Source organism: Microtus ochrogaster, linkage group LG9 (genome assembly GCF_000317375.1).
Source record: "Microtus ochrogaster isolate Prairie Vole_2 linkage group LG9, MicOch1.0, whole genome shotgun sequence".
NCBI classification, from domain to species: domain Eukaryota; kingdom Metazoa; phylum Chordata; class Mammalia; order Rodentia; family Cricetidae; genus Microtus; species Microtus ochrogaster.
This window is the reverse complement of record NC_022034.1, coordinates 543,500-559,454: the sequence shown is the minus strand read 5'-3', so window position 1 is coordinate 559,454 and position 15,955 is coordinate 543,500. Positions and strand designations below refer to the sequence as shown.

General features: G+C 37.3%; 1 protein-coding gene across 1 annotated transcript; it reads right to left on the bottom strand.

Annotated features, from left to right (window-relative positions):
• Positions 1–3,168: 3,168 nt before the first annotated feature.
• LOC101987911 (olfactory receptor 5W2-like) lies at positions 3,169–4,107 on the bottom strand. Its single transcript, XM_005363274.2, has one exon. The coding sequence runs from the start codon at positions 4,105–4,107 to the stop codon at positions 3,169–3,171; it is 939 nt and encodes a 312-aa protein (XP_005363331.1).
• Between the last annotated feature and the right edge of the window lie 11,848 nt (positions 4,108–15,955).

Genomic DNA, 15,955 nt, shown 5'->3' with positions numbered 1-15,955 from the left:
TCACCTTACTAGACCTGGATGGAGGTGGGTGGTCCTTGGACTTCCCACAGGGCAGGGAACCCTGATTGCTCTTTGGGCTGACGAGGGAGGGAGAATTGATTGGGGGAGGGAGAGGGAAATGAGAAGCCATGGTGGGGAAGAGACAGAAATCTTTAATACATAAATAAGTTAAAAAAATAATTCACTCTTAAAGATCATTAACAAATGATAATTTCAAAAGTGAAGAGAGGAAAGGATCTTGAGATGAAAGAGAACAAACTTCTATTTCACATAAACTCAGTTGAAAATACATCATAAAGTCCATAGATTCTTTCTAATCTATAGTTATCTTTTTTATTGTTATATGTGCCAGAAAAGTCACTGTTTTTTATTATAGGGTCAAAAATAGCAATAAATATGTATGAAACTCATTTTAAAATGTAAAGTAAAATTTTAGTCTTGAAAACTATTTAGGATAATTAAAATATACAGGTTTGTATTTAGTCATCTGTAATAGTCAAAGTTGTAATCATGTTAGGTATGTTTTTAAGATTAAACAGAGGTATATTTTAGATATAAAAATGATCTTCAAATATTTCAAAGATCTACAGATTATGGCACTTATAATGTTTTAAAAACCTAAAGCTTTTTATGATAGTGAGATTTGTCTGCTCTTGGCTTTTTTTTAAACAACTTGCAAAGATAATAAATCAGCAAATTTAAAAGAAATCATAAATTATATGGGAAAGACAGAAAGTTAATCTTAATTTTTATTTATTTTTCCATATTTATTTATTTTGTTTTATGTACATAAGTGTTTGGATTACATGTTTGTTTGTGAACTACCTGCATTTCTAGTGCCTATGGACATCTGATCCTCAGCAACTGGAGTTATGCTTAGCTGTAAGCCAGCATGGCAGTGTTAAAAATCAAATAGGAATTCTCTGCAAGAGCAACACTTATTCTTAACAGCTGAGACAAATCTTCAGTCCCAGAAATTTATTTTAACTTTACACATTTAAATTTTAAAGACAATAGCAATGAAAGAAAGGTTCTTGTGTGTGACATATTTTGTTAAAAAATATATGACCTTAGAGATTATGGAGATTTAAGAGTCAAGTCAATATTTATTTATTTTGAACGCTGTTCAGCGAGTAATCTAAGATGTGTATACAGCAGATAATACAATTTTATTAATTGGTTCATGACTGTGATGTTTCGCAGCATGTAATATTAAATATTTTTTCATTTAAGGATATATACAATAGTATTGTCATGGGAAACCCTATAAAAGCATTTTTCTTTCATTACAGAGATCTAAAGTAAGATGAATTCTCTTTTGTCTGTCACATTCTTCACAACTGTGAAACATAAGAAAGCCTGAAATATATTTTCAAAATGCACCTTTCTATTCTCAAAGAAAAAGTGCCACTGGGATAGACCAAGATAAATTCTTCTAACTCTGCATATATTCAGTGGGAATGGGCCCAACTATTATGCTGAATAACGTGGAAATATTTCTTGTAAATGCATTTGCAGCTGCAAGCACTGTGAAAGATGCAAATTTACCATTGACTAAATATTACCACGGGAAAAATATCTTTCAAGAGTTCTTTCTCCTGCCTCTACCTGTTACCAACTGAGAAGAGTATTTAGTAAGAATGTTCCACATGAGTTCTCATTGGTAAATATTTTCACTTTCCATCTTCTAACCAGCACCACTGTCTCCAAGTGGCTCTTTGTGTTATTAAGTATTTCTTTATTCGTGGCATCCCTGTTACTTTCAATTAACCCTACATTTTGCATATCACCCCTTAGAACATGTAGAGTCCTCCCACAATCAACTTCTACTGGTGCAGCTTTACTATAGATATTATGACTTGGTTAATCAAAATGTGTTTTCAGAACATATTCAATATTACATTGAATATTAGTGTATACTATGGCATTAGTTCGTATCTAACCATTCTGGTATGTGTCACCATTTATATTTTGTTTAGAAGCACGTTTCCTAGAAATATTTTCTGCAAATTCAAGACAAGTATGAACCACTATAAAAGAAACATTGTTTATTATTATTTAACATTCAATGTTATTGTTTTCCTATTTCTTATAAAATACTGCTACAAAATCTTTGTTTTGCATTTTAAACTATGCTGTCTGGGCATTTGGGGTTTAAGTATACAATTCAATAATAGCACAATATAATAATAGCAACCTCTTACAGGAGATTAAAGCACCATTCATAAAGCTTTGGAACAAGTTCGTTGTTTTTAACCATCAACTTTCCTGGTTACAATTGCTACAGAACTGCTAACAATATAATATCAGTTCTTAACTGTGAGAGAAAGAAGGGAAGTAGAGAGAAGAAAGTTAGAATTCAAGATACAATAAAAACCTGGGGCTGTTGATTATGAAGACTGTGCTGATGCATGTATGACAACTGAGGAAGAACTCACAACAAATTGCCCTTTGGCCAGTATGTCATTTCTACGCCAAAGACAAGGAATCATTTAATACAAGGTAAAATTACTATAATGAAATGAAAAGGAAGCTTTATTAAATTTCTAATTCACCCACATATATTACTTTTGCCAAGTGTATAGCCCTATTCATTGAATAACTGTTTTTTAATGGGAAAACTTTATTCAAACATGAAAATAGGACATGTTAAAATACCAAAAACTAAATAGTATAAATATTACCTCCATAGGATGAGAGTCCAAAGAAGGTGTCTTTTATTAGCTTGTGCTTTTATTTAGTTATTAATTATTTACTAGAGTATAATGGACATAGATAAGGTGATACTAGTGTTCAGAAATTTTGCAAATACAAAGCCGAACAAAAATCTCTTTTTAAAATTCATTTTGAATGCATAAGCTATTTTTATTAGACCCATTTAGTGAAAACTAGAGGGTAAGTTGAGAAGTACTAGTTGTAAGGAGTTTGCTGGGCTTCATTGTATCTCATTTATCAATGAGGAAAGGTATGAAATAACCCTCTTTGCAAAATTTAGGATGATGAATTAGCTATTGTATATCAATTTAAACACTAAGGTCAGTGGTTGTTTGCATTACATCCAATTCTCTTTAGACAATATTGTGAAAGTTGTACACAAGGAATTCTATATTAATGCTTGTAAACTCAGTCTGACAATATTTTACTCATTTTGAAATGGAAAACAGAACTTCACCCAGCCTGCAAGTTAATACTCATTGCTTTCTTCAGAGCCCCTTTCACATCCTTATTTCTTAAACTGTAGATTAGTGGGTTTAACATAGGAATCACAACTGTGTAGAAAACAGAGGCCATTTTGTCGGTATCCATCGAGTAACTTGAGCTGGGTCGGAAGTACATGAAAAGGAGAGTTCCGTGAAAAATAGCCACAGCCGTGAGGTGGGAGGCGCATGTAGAAAATGCTTTCTGCCGGCCCTCAGCAGAGTTCATCCTGCAGATGGTAGCTATGATGTAGCAGTAGGAGAGAAGGACAGTAACAATGCTGCACCCCACCACACAGCCAATGAAGGTGAACATCACTATCTCATTGATGGACGTGTCTGAGCAGGACAGGGCCAGCAACGGTGGAATGTCACAGAAGAAGTGGTTGATGATATTTGAATTACAGAAGGACAGTCGGAATGTGCAGCATGTGTGGATTGCTGAGTCCACTAAGCCTACCACATAGGCGACAGTCACGAGCTGGATACAGACCTTCTTAGACATTGCAATCGTATAGAGTAGTGGATTGCAGATGGCAACGTAACGGTCATAGGCCATGACAGCCAACATGAGACATTCTACATCTGCAAACGCTCCAAAAAAATACATTTGAACAGCACACAAATTGTAAGTAATCCTCTTCTGTTCAGACAAGAAATCAGCAAGCATCTTGGGAGAGACTGTGGAGGAGTAGCAGATATCACAGAAGGACAGATTGCTCAGGAAATAGTACATAGGTGTGTGCAGCTTGGGATCCAGCTTGATCAGCAGGATCATGCCTAGATTAGCAATTACAGTTAGGCCATAAACTAGGAAGAAGAAGCCAAAGAGGGCCTGTTGCACATCTTGTCTGCTAGAGAGTCCTAAGAAGACGAATTCAGTAAACACGGTGACGTTCGCAAGTGTCATTGTTCTAGTCTGGAAACCCTTGGATTTCAATAAAAAAAAAAAAGGAAGGTGACAGTTATAGTTTTCTGTGTTTATAGTTAAACTCTTTGTCTTTTCATTATAACAGAATTAAAATAGATAAAACCACCATGGCTTTAAGAAAGCCATCTCATGCTCATTGTATCAATTTTCAGATTTGTTTCTGAGCAAATCTGTCTCCAGAACTTGTAACAATGCTTATTTTTTCTTTATTTAATTTTGACATTTATGCAGCATTTGAATCAATTGACTTGTGCTAATAATTCTTGAAAAGTCATTCCAATTAAAATCTATGTTGCACCTTTTCACTCCTTTACTCTAACAAACTTCATAGATAAATGGAAGTTGACAGTTACAGGAACACATATTTCATATAATTAGTTATACATAGTTATATGAACATATAAAATTAATATATAATATACATGTATATATATATGTTTGAGGCATGACTAGTAATAAAAAACATATACAAAATCTAAAAAGTATCATGTTGATAACAGATTTCTAAAACTTGAGTATATTGTTTAAAGTATTTTTCTCAGTATACAGATCGTTAAAAAGTAGTGATTTTATTTAGAGTAGTTATAGCATTTAAGATACATAAAATTACATATCTATTATTAAAATAATAAATGATTTTTACCAACGTCCCAAGTCCATCTTAACACTTTTAATTCCCATGTTACTTTCGATCAGCATTAAGATTTTTAGTGTTCAAAAAGCAGGTATTTGCTTTCTTTCATATCTGCTTTCATACACGTATTTAGCATAAAAAATAGAAAGAATTAAAGAAAAGTTAGTTGAAAAACAGCAAACATTACTGTACCTTATCCAGGTTAGAGATGTTAGTGGTGGTAGTTCTACCTGTATAGACACAATACTCTCTCTGGAATTGCCCTAAATATAAATCTCTCTTCATGGGCCCTGGATGCTTACAACTTGGTCTCTCAGGAATAAGTTATAATAAAAGGGTTTATCATTGTGTATTTGATATAAGTAAAGTGATTAAAGTGCATTCCTATTATTAGTTTTAAAATATTCCTTTGAAACTAATTACCACAGTTTGCAACATCACAATAATACCAATTACTTTTGTATTAATTAGTTTCTGTTCATTACTCCCTATATATTTTGTGATTGTATAAATTAGGGAGCCAATAGATATCCATACATCTGCACATATTTACACTCACGAAATAAACTTAATAAATCATACACTTGCAAAAATGCATTCACATTTTGTTAGTGAAGGCAACAAACACTATAAATTAGTTCACTGTATAAAAATAACTAGTTATTATTTTTGAATCAATAGATAATTTTTCATTTTATTGAAAATATACGTTTTTCTTACATAATTTATCCTAGTTATACTTTCCCTTTCCTCTACTCCTCCCAGTCTTTCTTCACCTACCCTCACATCGCGATCCCCTCCATTTCTGTCTCTCATTAGAAAACAAACAGGGTCCTAAGGGATAATAATGAAATAAAATATGATAAAAGAAAACTAAAATTTCAATTTGATTAAAACCAACAGAAGGAAAAGAGAACAAGAGAAGACACAGAAGAAAGGGACCCACTCATTCACATTTTCAAGGATCCCATAAAAGCATTAGATTTCAAATAACAAGTGATGTCATAATGTACACACTTTACAAATATTTAAATAATGTTATTAGAAACAAGTTTTTTCAGCTTATTAATATATTTTTTTGCTTCCAGTAGTATTTGCATAGTTTATATTAAGTCCTTCATATCATATAATATTTAAATATGTCTTAAATCACTCATTCATAGCTTATTACACCAAAGTGTTTTCTCAAAGTGAATTCTAAGAAATAACATAAATAAATAGTCACCCTTAGTTAAGGCCACTTTTAAATTAATTAAACCTAATTATTGTCATATAGCATTAATTTTTTTCCTATCTACAGAGGTTGGAGATATTTTATATACAATAAAATATATCCTGATTTGTTCCTTAAAAAACGTCCTGTCTTAAACACAAAGGTGAAAAAAACAGGGAATGAGAATATTAGCTACTTGAGGCTTTACTAAATTCAGGATATTCTCAAGTCAATTACATTGAAGCAGATTCTCCTGAAGTGAATCATGGTACAGAAACTATAGCCTCAGGCTGATAATGTTTGAATGGGATTTGTTAGTTGATATGACAAAAAAAATGTGTAGTGGTCAGGAATATGTGTAATGATCATTGACATTATCTTGACAACATAATTCATATTTGCTTTACTCAATGCTCACAAACTCTCTATATGAACATAAATACAGCAAAAATTATACAGTGCAAGAATGCACAAACTGGACCTACCATTTGTCACAAATGGTCTTGGGCTGTGTAATAGCTGATTTTGCCTATATGGTTTATTTTGTATTTTTACAAAACTCCCTGGTTTCTAAAAGGATACAATATTTATGATCAGTGTTGTTTTAACAGCCAGCATTGTCTTTTAATTGTCCCATGGATGAGTTTCTCCAATATTGACAGGGAATAATTGATCCAAATTAGATACTGGGACCTGTAGGAGGCACCTTAAACAATTTCCTGATGGCAAAGTGTTACCCTGCCTGCCCCGTGGTGATCTTTATTAAATAATCCAGTTCCAGCCTTTGCCATACCTTCTGCATACTTCAAAAAGCTGGTGGATTGTGTTAGGATTATCTCTAGAAAAATCATTGTTTCTAGGAGCACCTTGTCTACAATCCCTTTTCAAATGACCTGCTTACCACAATTCAAACATTTGGCATTTTGAATTTTCTTAGAATTTCTATAAATTACTTCTTCTATCAAAACAGCATCGTAAGGGTAAGATCCAATATCAGCTTGATATTGAATCTATTCATCTACTGTTGCTGACTGAGCTATTAAAGGCTAAATCATCCTTTTAAATTTTTAAATATCATTTTCAAAAGTCAGTGTTTTAATTAACACTTTTCTGACTTCTGATTCTGATGCATTCTATTTACAGCTGAAGTCAATCTTTATAAAAAAAAGTCAGTGAAGACTTCTTTTGGGCCTTGTTTAATTTTAATAATTGACTCAGTCCTCTTTCATGATTCTTCATCATTGTCCTAAGCATTCAAAACTGTTAGATACACAGGGAAACAGTGTGATCATCAGATTCAAAATCTCTTAGCAATTCAGCATATTAGCCTCCATCTAGAAGCTGATCTTGGGAAAATAATTCCCTTTAGCATCATCTTATTGTTTTATGACCCTAGCTTCCTCTGTTCACCATGTTTACCTTTATAACTGAGAACTGGTTTTCAGTATTGCATGAGCTAAATCAGTTTCTTCCTGCAGTGGTGTGGTAGGTCTTTTTCCAAACACCTCTGTCTGTGCATGAGTATTTTTCTCATTTTCATTAGTAAGTCTTCCAAAAACTTGAATTTTATCAACACTAAGTCTTGTATCCTCAATCAAATTCTTTCTTCGCTACACTTTATTTTGTTGGTGACTCATGCATCCATAGGTTCCTGTTGACATACCCAGATTTTCTAAGTTTTTGTTTTCTTTATTGCTTCAATTTGAATTTTAAAGTCCGAAAATATTTTCTTCAGTGGTTTGATTGTTTTTTTTTTTTTCTTGGCTTTCTTGGCTTTCTTTAAGGTGATACAGAATGGCCTTTTGTACAAATTTTGCTCTTAAAAATTGATGAATAAAGTTTTTTTGGCCAATAACTTAGAAGAGTCAATCCAGACAGGGAATCCAAACAGAGATATAGAGAGAGTAGGTAGAGTCTATCGGATGCCAGCTAGCAACTTAGGAAAGAAGACATGTAGAAAATGAGGTAATGCCATGACCATGTGACAATACATAGACCAAAAGAAATGGGTTAATTTATGCTGTAAAAGCTAGACAGTAATAAGCCTGAGCTACTGGTCAAACAATGTTGTAATTAAGATTGTTTCTGTGTGATTATTTGGGTGTGGGCAGCTGAAAAACAATAGCACAGTCTCTAACTACATTAAGGGATTAGCTGATTTCTTCCAATTTTTTTTATTTGACTTTCCTTTTATATCTTTAGCAGAACTTTTTGTTCCTTTTTAAGGGCTTCTATCATTATCATAAAGTTATTCTTGAGGTCATTTTCCTAGAATATTCAGGTCTTGCTCTTATAGGATCACTGGGTTCTGATGGTGCCATATTTTCCTTTCTGCTGTTGAATGTATTCTTACACTGACATTTACTGATCTGTTCTTCCAAGGGGTATGGATTGTACCTGTGTCTATGTAGTCTCCTGAGCTTTTGATGAGGGCTGGCCAAGGGGAGGATGACCAAGTCCATGGGTTTGGGTGGTGGAATTTATCTTTGGGGAGCAGAAGCCAGAAGGGTAGTGCAGTGGTGATGCAGCCTGGAGGCAGGTCTATCTCCTGACTGCAGGCTTTTGGGACTAAACAAGAGTAATGGAGTAAGTGTCAGAGCCCATTGTCCTTGCTGGTTCTGAGATGGGATGAAGAGGGACCCTGAGTGCCCTAGGGTTTAGAGTCAGGTTCAGTTGGGAGGCCAGTCACTTGGCTGTACTTTTAAGCTGGTGTGAGATGTGCCTGTGCCTATGTAGTCTGTTGGGGTTTGTAGGGCAGGGATGGCCATGTGGAGAATGAACAGGTACATGGGTTTGGGTGGAGAAGTAGGTCTTGGGTAAACAGAATCCAGTGGGTGGTGGTCATGGTGGTAGTGCAGGCTAGGGGAGTTCTCTCACTTGCTGGCTGACCACTGGGGATTCAAGATTTTTTTTTAAAAAAATATTATCTAACATTCTCTTTAAGGGCTTCCTAAAAAAAACTAAAAAAAGTTTCACTAAATCTGCTAACTTCCTATTTTTCCATAGCAGCAGGCCATTGCTGAGTTTGAGCTCCTTCTGCTGAGTGTGAGACCACTTTCTGGAATCCCCAGCATCAGCAGCAACTGCAGTGACATGAATTTTTGTTAGTTTAGTGGTGCTATGTGTAGGATGCCACATTGGCAGCACCTGAATCTACTGATGTTTCTGGTAGTAATTGCAGCTCTCCGGTTACTGGCCCATTTCTCAGGCAGTGGTCCAGGGAATCTGTCAACTGTGACTGCAACCAAATGTTGATTTGACTAAATTTCTATGGTTCTATTTATTAATAGAAACTGGAATTCAGAGACTGGGGAAAAAAAACTGCTAACTTAGAGAGGTTGAAGAGCAATGAGCTGACCTTCTCTCCTCACTGGTGTCACAAAAAGAGAAGATCCTTCGGCTCAGACCAGAAAAAAAAAAAAAAAAGAAAAAAGAAAAAGAAAAAGAAAAAAACACACTTAAAGTTCAAAGTCTTTCCCTACTACTTCCTGCACATATCTCTATATAAATATACTCTGTACTCACTCTGATTCTCTATGATACTTTTCATTAATTTGTTGCTGGATCCACCTCCTGACCCAAGGTTTATTTTGTTTAATGAATACAAATGCTAACTCCAGACTCACAGTGTGATGGAAATATCCCACAAATCCCTCCCACTGGCAGCTCTCAGGTGCTGGCCTCTTCAAATTCCCTACCCTCCTCCTCCTCTCCCTGTGTTTCTTCTGCCCAAACTGCCCCAGCCTGCCCAGTCAGCAGAGCCAGCCCAGCAGAGAGGGCTTGGTGATCATGGGCAGCCTCTGAGCCTGAACTCTCCAACTTTTTTTTTTTTTCGAGACAGGGCTTTTCCGTGGCTTTTTGGTTCCTGTCCTGGAACTAGCTCTTGTAGACCAGGCTGGCCTCGAACTCACAGAGATCCGCCTGCCTCTGCCTCCCGAGTTGTAGAGAGAGCCCGCCCTTTGGGGGCGGGACGGCCTCGGGAAAATGCCTATAAATTGGGGTGCACAAACGCTGGTGACCCCTTCTTCCTGGCTCCTATTTCTGGGCATCACTGGAACTTCGGTTGCGTGAGTGCTCCCTTTATATTAAAGTTGCTTTTATATTATACCAATTGGCCTGAATTAATTTGATCCGCCTTCACCGAGTGCTGGGATTAAAGGCGTGCGCCACCACTGCCTGGCTTCTAACTTTGTATCCTTCCACACTAGTACCTCTTACCCAAGCAAACTCCCTCTGATACCCAATTTCAACCCACTCACCGGCTACATCCCTTTCCAAACCACACTCGCTTCCATGGTGAGGTCCCTCACTACATCAGGTGGTTGGTGTTAGGGTTTCCATCCTTGTTCCCTCTCTCTCACCGAACTCTCACAAGTTAAATGTGCCTTGGGTCTTTTACTTCAGACCATACATCACATATCAAAGAGTTCCAATGCCTTACTCAGTCCTATGATATTACCTCTCACAATATAGACCTCATACGCTCCAACAACCTCTTCCTTGAAAAGCACGGATGAATTTGGGGAAAGGCCCATGATCATTTAGATCAAGTACACTAGACAAATATATCTTATCCCACCAGAACTGAGGCACTTACAGACATAGGACTCTGACTGGGACTACAATTAGAGATATCACTTGTGTCCTCACTGGACTTACAGGAGCTACCCTTTAGAACACTAATTTTCAAAAATTATAAGACATAATCAAGGATAAGTCTGAAACCCTTCCCAGTTTTTCCAGTCTCTCACTAGGGCCTGGATACAATACATAAATCTTGACCCTGACACTCTTTACAGCGAACAGCTCTCATCACTTATTTTTTGCCAGACTCAAATGTCTGGATACCAGACTCTTTATTCCCCAGGCTAATGCATTTGTCTGGACTTCAAGTTCTTACACTGTATGGGTAAATATATCCAAAGACACAAATATCAACTTCTAGCTAAGGCTACTCAAACTATTGATTTTGGGTACTAAAATGGAAGGGCTTCCAGGTCCTTGTGACACATATAAAAAGCAGGGCTACTGGGTCTGAGCCTGTCCAACTCCTCATAGGCCTAAAGGTTTCTGTCCCAAGTGGCATCAGGAATGTCACTTGGGTTCAGACTGCCCCTGAGATGCCACTTCCTTGAGGTCATCTGACCTCTATAGCCACATGTGAGCTTAGTGTCTGAGGACTGATAGGACCCAGACTCTTTTCCAAACCTGACCAAGCCCACACTATAGCCAGGTGCTGGTGGTCAATGACTTTAGTCCTAGCACTCAGGAGTGATGTGGGAAGGTCATTTGTCAATCTGTTGTTTCATTGGTTAATCAATAAAGAAAACTGCTTGGTCTGATAGGTCAAAAAAATTAGGTAGGTGGAGTAGACAGAACAGAATGCTGGGAAGAAGAAAAGTGAGCCAGACGCCATGCCTCTCTACTCTGGGTCGGATGTTATGGAGCCAGACGCAATGAAGCTCCAGCCCAAGATAGACGTACACTAGAATCTTCCTGGTAAAACACCACTTTGTGGTGCTACACAGATTATTAGAAATGGATTAGTCAAGATATGAGAGTTAGCCAAGAAAAGGCTAGATATAATGGGCCAGGCAGTGTTTAAATGAATACAGTTTGTGTGTTGTTATTTTGGGGCATAAGCTAGCCAGGCAGCCAGGAACCGGGTGGCAGGAACGCAGCCCGCTGCTCCTTCTACACAGGAGATAGAATCAGGTGGATCTCTGAGAGTTTGAGACCAGGCTGGTCTAGAAAGTGAATTACCTAAATCCTATATTCCCTGGTGCTTTCACATCCCTTACCACCCCCAATTTCCTGGAAACGTTGAGCAAACTAATAGAACACCTAAGGAAACCTTGACTAAACTTTCTCTCAGATTACACTTAAACTGACTCAAACTCTTCCCTTTAGCAATCTTTCTCCTACTCATCCACACACATTGTGACCACCTTCTTCCGAGGCCACTTTCAGATCTTCTGGTTTACACTCTACAACCAGAAGATAAATTCTCCCTGATCCTCTTAATCTGCTATTCTTTCCCTTAAAATCTAAGTGATAGAGACCTTGTACCATGGTGCTCAATACTTCAACTGTAAGTTCTGCAGCTTTGAAATGAAAGGTTCCCCAAAGTTTAACAATTGTTTTCCAGCAAAAAAGGGATTCCCTAAGAAAAGTATTGCAGCTTTGCATTGGTAAATATGTCACAATACACAACAAATCTCACACAAGGGAATTATTGGAATAGAAATGCCCTGGAGAATGACTGTCTGTGCTTAAGTGAAAAGCAAAAGCAAACTGTTAAGATTTCAGGGCTTATAGAGGACTTTGCATGAGGGATACTTTCCAGTGTGGCGTAGGATTAGTGGACTTTTGGTATCTGATTTGGTCAAGATCAGAGATTTGTGGGATTATGTGCTCAGGGACTGGTAGTTTCTGTAGCCTGACTCTGGCCCAAGTCCAGGGATTGATGATATTTCAAGTCCTTAATACTGGTTTCTAGGTCAAGTCAGGGGCAGGATAGTTTTCCTTGGACCTGGTCTCCAGGTCAACTCGGGTCAGATTGTGATTTTCCTGGTCCTTTTTGCCCTGCACCAACCGCAGCCAGACATTGAGGAATCCCATTCTGGATTGACGTATTCCATCTCATACCCTTTATTTCCCCTCCTCCCACACCATCCCCCCATCTCAACCCACATTCTCAACCTTACTCACAAGGCCTTGCTCCCACAGGATAACCTGTTCTTTGCTGCCCCCTATTCCCAAGCAAGTTGATCTTTTTTTTTTTCCATTTCCATCTCTCCTCTACCCCCATAAAAACATTTTGCAGTTCCAAATAAGAAAACCCCTCAGCACTCAAAAGCGTTCTACTCAAATCATAGGTTGGACCTCTGGTCCCACAAATGGATACAGTAACCCAGTTACGATCCACATCCAGCCCCACTCTATTTCAAAAGCCCCCAACATTTTCCTGTTTTACCTTCAAATTCCAGGGGCTGACATAATTATCCTGAATATAGGGAAAATCCATTCTATTCCCATAGAATTCACTGGCTACATAGTATCAAACTCAAGTTAGCATCTTTCTATTAGGGACCAGGCTTCCTCGGCCCAACAAAGGATATAATGTACAACTCCTAATATATCTTGTAGATCCATGGGAGAACAGATGGGCTACTATGATCCAGAGTAAGCTTTAAGTTTAGTCCATACCTGCAGGAACAATTGTTATCCACTTCCAGCTGGTCCCCCTGACTCCACTAATTAGTGTCTCCTCGGATATATTTGTGTATTGGCACAAATACACTACACAATCAAACCGCACTCAATCCTACCATCTACTTTTGGATGCTCCACTCACCTCTTATCCCCTTTTTGTGTCTAAATACTTTTAGCTCCTTTATCGAAAATCAGGTGTTAGTGAATCAGCTACTGAATTTGATATTTCTTCACCCCAAAATAAGAAATGTGTGGAGAATGGACAGCTCACATCAATTTCCCTGAGATATCTGTGTTTTAATTGAGAATCTTATTGTTTTAGTCTTATGAGTAAAGACTTGGAATAAACTTTAAGAAAACACACCCAAACAAGTGAAGGTGGTAAAGAAAATGAAAATGACAAAAAGTGCCTGCATCTCATCATATTGTTTGTTGTCACTGATAAATTTAATATACTAATCTTAATCTTAGTCAACTATTTATAACAGTCTTTGTTCAGGGAATAGTGGCCTGGCATTTCCTTATGGGCTTATTTTTAATGAATTTGCCCCACAAAAGGCTAAATTCCTTGATTTCTGTTTCAGAGAAAGATTTCAGAGTTTTAATAAAGGAAATGTGCTCTGAAAGATAGCAGAGTTTTAATAAAAGAAATGTGTTTTGTACCTTTGTCCAGGACAGTTATACTTTATTACTTTTCAATCATAGGTTGAATGTCTACTATACAAGGATATGCATCTGCACTATTAGCTAAATAAAGCTCTTAATGGTGATGTACTTGAAATGGCTGCAGATTCAAAGTAATAAATAAATTCTGTGTTTCTGTCTTTCCAGTGTTGATATTATAAGCACAAACCAAGCAGGAAGGGAGAGGGAAGAGGGGGAGTGGGGAGCGGGAAGGGATTGGGAGGAGGGGGAGTGGGGAGCTGGAGGGGATTGGGAGGAGGGAAGGAATCATAAATATTTGAATGGAAAAATAAAAAAAAATAATTTTTTTCTTTTATCATTTTCTCCTATATAGAATGCTTTTTAAAAATCTTTTTGTCTTTACATTTTGTTTTACATTCCATCCACAGTTCTCCCTCCTACCTCTCCTCCCATTTGCCTCCCCTCCAAGTCCACCTCCCAACTGGTAAGGGCTCCTATAGGGAGTCAACAAATATACATATGGGCACACAGAGACTAACATGTCTTGCAGAGGAATAGCACAGGTCTTAAGCAGATGCTGTGCTAGAGCAGAAAGAGGTGGACACATGGACTTACTCCAAACCCAAAATTTATTACCAAGTGATATCTACTTGCAGATGAAAAGTTATTTTCTCCAAGTGAGCCTCACTAGGGAAAGAGAATACTCTTAAAGGAAGGCTGAATTCCCATCAGTAGATGTCTAACTAAAAATTGATTCAAAGGCTTCTTTGGAAATTAGTCAATCCTTGTCTCATCATGTCCATTAAAGGGTTTTTTTCCCCTGTATTTGCTTTCATTTTTTTAAAAAATTTATCATTCTCTCTCTCTCTTTCTCTCTCCCCTCTTATCTCCCTCCAACCCTCCTTCTCTTTCTTCCTCACTCCCTCTTTTCAGGATTTTGCTTATATGTTTTTCAGTTTAGTGTTTATTGGAATTCCTGTGTGCAGACTGGTGGATCTCTGAGACTATATATTTTTTATTCCTTTTTTGATTTTTTTGTTTTTGATTTATTTTAGTATATTTTATTTTTATACCTTAGAAGCCTGTTTTTTTTTTCATTTATTTTACATACTGACCACAGTTTCTCCTACCTCCTCTTTTCCTGTTCCCTACCCCAGTCTCCTATCTCGTCCCCCACCCCCATCTCCCAGCATCCACTCCTTCTGCACCTCAGTCTCCTTTCAGAAATGGACAGGCTTCCCTTGGGGGTCAACAAAGCACACCACATCACGTTGAAGTAGCACCAAGCTCCCCATTTTGCATCAAGGCTGTGCAAAGCATCCCAGTATAGAAAATAAGTTCCCAAAAGCCAGGTTAAGTGCCAGGGACAGGTCCTGATCCCACTGTTAGGAGACCCACAAAAGGATCAATCTGCACAACTGTCACACCCATGTAGAGATCCTATGTCTGTCCCATGCAGGGTTCTGAGCTGTGGGTTCAGAGTCATTGAGCTCCCAAGAGCTCTACTCAGTTCTCTCTGTGGGTTACCCTCCTCTGACCTTGACGCCCCCATCCCTCCTCCCTCTCTTCAACAGAATTCCCAGATGAGCTTGGTCCAGTGGATGAAGTTTCTCTGACTGCAATTAGGGTTATCACCAATCGTATTGTAGGAGAAGGGCAGTTTTGGCACTCATTCTACTATTGTTAGGAGTCTTAGCTGGAGTTATCATTGTGAATTTCCTGTTTGTTTTCTAATGAGAAACATGAAACATGTAGATCCTAAAAGGAGGGGTGGTGAAGAGGACCTTGGAAGAATAATGGAAGGGGAAAACATAATCAACATATATAATATAAAAGTATATTTTCAACAAAAAAGAATAAATTGTAATGGAAAATGATGTCACCCTGTCTTATGGCAACATTCAATGTAAGAACCACATGTCCTAAGGAACCTGATTTGCTTCTTTAGTGCTTCAATAACCTGATACATAAAGATGAAAAAGAAAATGGAAAGGAAGAACAGGAAAGTTGTTTACTTTAAAGAAACTGAATATTTATTTTTAGATCATTACATTTGTATCAAGTCGTTTTATGGACTACTTAAAAGAAGTACTTTGTATACATATTAATAAATGTATATT

What these genes read in the sequence shown, in the direction of transcription:
- LOC101987911 (XM_005363274.2), bottom strand. Translation starts at nt 4,107, where the DNA reads ATGACACTTGCGAACGTCACCGTGTTTACTGAATTCGTCTTCTTAGGA.